This window comes from Acyrthosiphon pisum, unplaced genomic scaffold, assembly GCF_005508785.2.
Source record: "Acyrthosiphon pisum isolate AL4f unplaced genomic scaffold, pea_aphid_22Mar2018_4r6ur Scaffold_7733;HRSCAF=8314, whole genome shotgun sequence".
NCBI classification, from domain to species: domain Eukaryota; kingdom Metazoa; phylum Arthropoda; class Insecta; order Hemiptera; family Aphididae; genus Acyrthosiphon; species Acyrthosiphon pisum.
Genome location: NW_021777628.1, coordinates 1 through 987, shown reverse-complemented (window position 1 = coordinate 987; position 987 = coordinate 1). Strand labels below are relative to the sequence as shown.

General features: G+C 27.9%; 1 protein-coding gene across 1 annotated transcript; it reads left to right on the top strand.

Annotated features, from left to right (window-relative positions):
* Positions 1–11: 11 nt before the first annotated feature.
* Positions 12–931, top strand: LOC115035082 (zinc finger MYM-type protein 1-like). Its single transcript, XM_029492734.1, has 2 exons — positions 12–500; positions 613–931. The coding sequence occupies exons 1-2, from the start codon at positions 274–276 to the stop codon at positions 761–763; spliced, it is 378 nt and encodes a 125-aa protein (XP_029348594.1). The 5' UTR covers positions 12–273; the 3' UTR covers positions 764–931.
* The last annotated feature ends 56 nt before the right edge of the window (positions 932–987 follow it).

Here is a 987-nt window from a genome sequence, read left to right as displayed (position 1 = left end):
TAAATTATTAATTATTATTATCTTTTTTTCTAGCATGTTTCATGATAACAATGATAACAATGTTATCAGACAATGACATGTTTATTTATACCATAGATTTATATTATTAATAATATAAATCTATGATTTATACATAGAAATTGTCTGCGATAGTGTGATTATTTTTCTCACTTTTATGATTATAATATTTGTAATTAGTAATTACTGTTTGGTGATTTTTATGAATATTGAATATTTCGGTTTTGTTTTAATTTGTTAAATTCATCGATCAGTATGAAACGAATAAGTGATTATTTTCGTAGTGACAAGGATTTACACAGTTCCCAAAAAAAAACAAAAATTGAAAATACCGATACTGGTAAGCACACAGTAAATGTTTTTGATACTTTGGATGCATGTTGTGGGATAATCTTCCCAACAATTAAATCCTTAATTTCTATACTTGCTAGTTTGCCAATTAGTACTGCTTCCGCTGAACGCAGCTTTTCCACTTTGCGCAGGTTAGATAACTAATGATAAAAATAAAATTTTGCTTTTTAATTTAAGATGACAATATCTGCATCTAAATTCCAAAATGCTTTGCATGTTTGCTTATTTCTTTTTAATTTGTAGATTAAAAACATGGTTGAGATCGCGAATGGGCGAACATAGGCTGACTGGCTTGGCTTTATTGCACACGCATAAAGATATTATTGTAAACATAGAAGAAGTAATTAATAGATTTGCAAATGAAAAAAAAAGAAACGTACAATTATTATTATAATTATACCTATTTTTTAATAATACATTGTCATAGCTATTTAAAAGAAATAAAGGTACCTACAATTAATTTTAAGTGTTGTACTTCTTTTTCCATAAATTACTTACGGTCAAGTCTTCATTGCCGGGGCAACAGCAGGAAATGCTTTTTTTTTGGGGGGGGGGGGGTTGAAAAAATGTATACTGATAATTTTATAGTATAAGGATTATAAAATTTGATCCGGATTG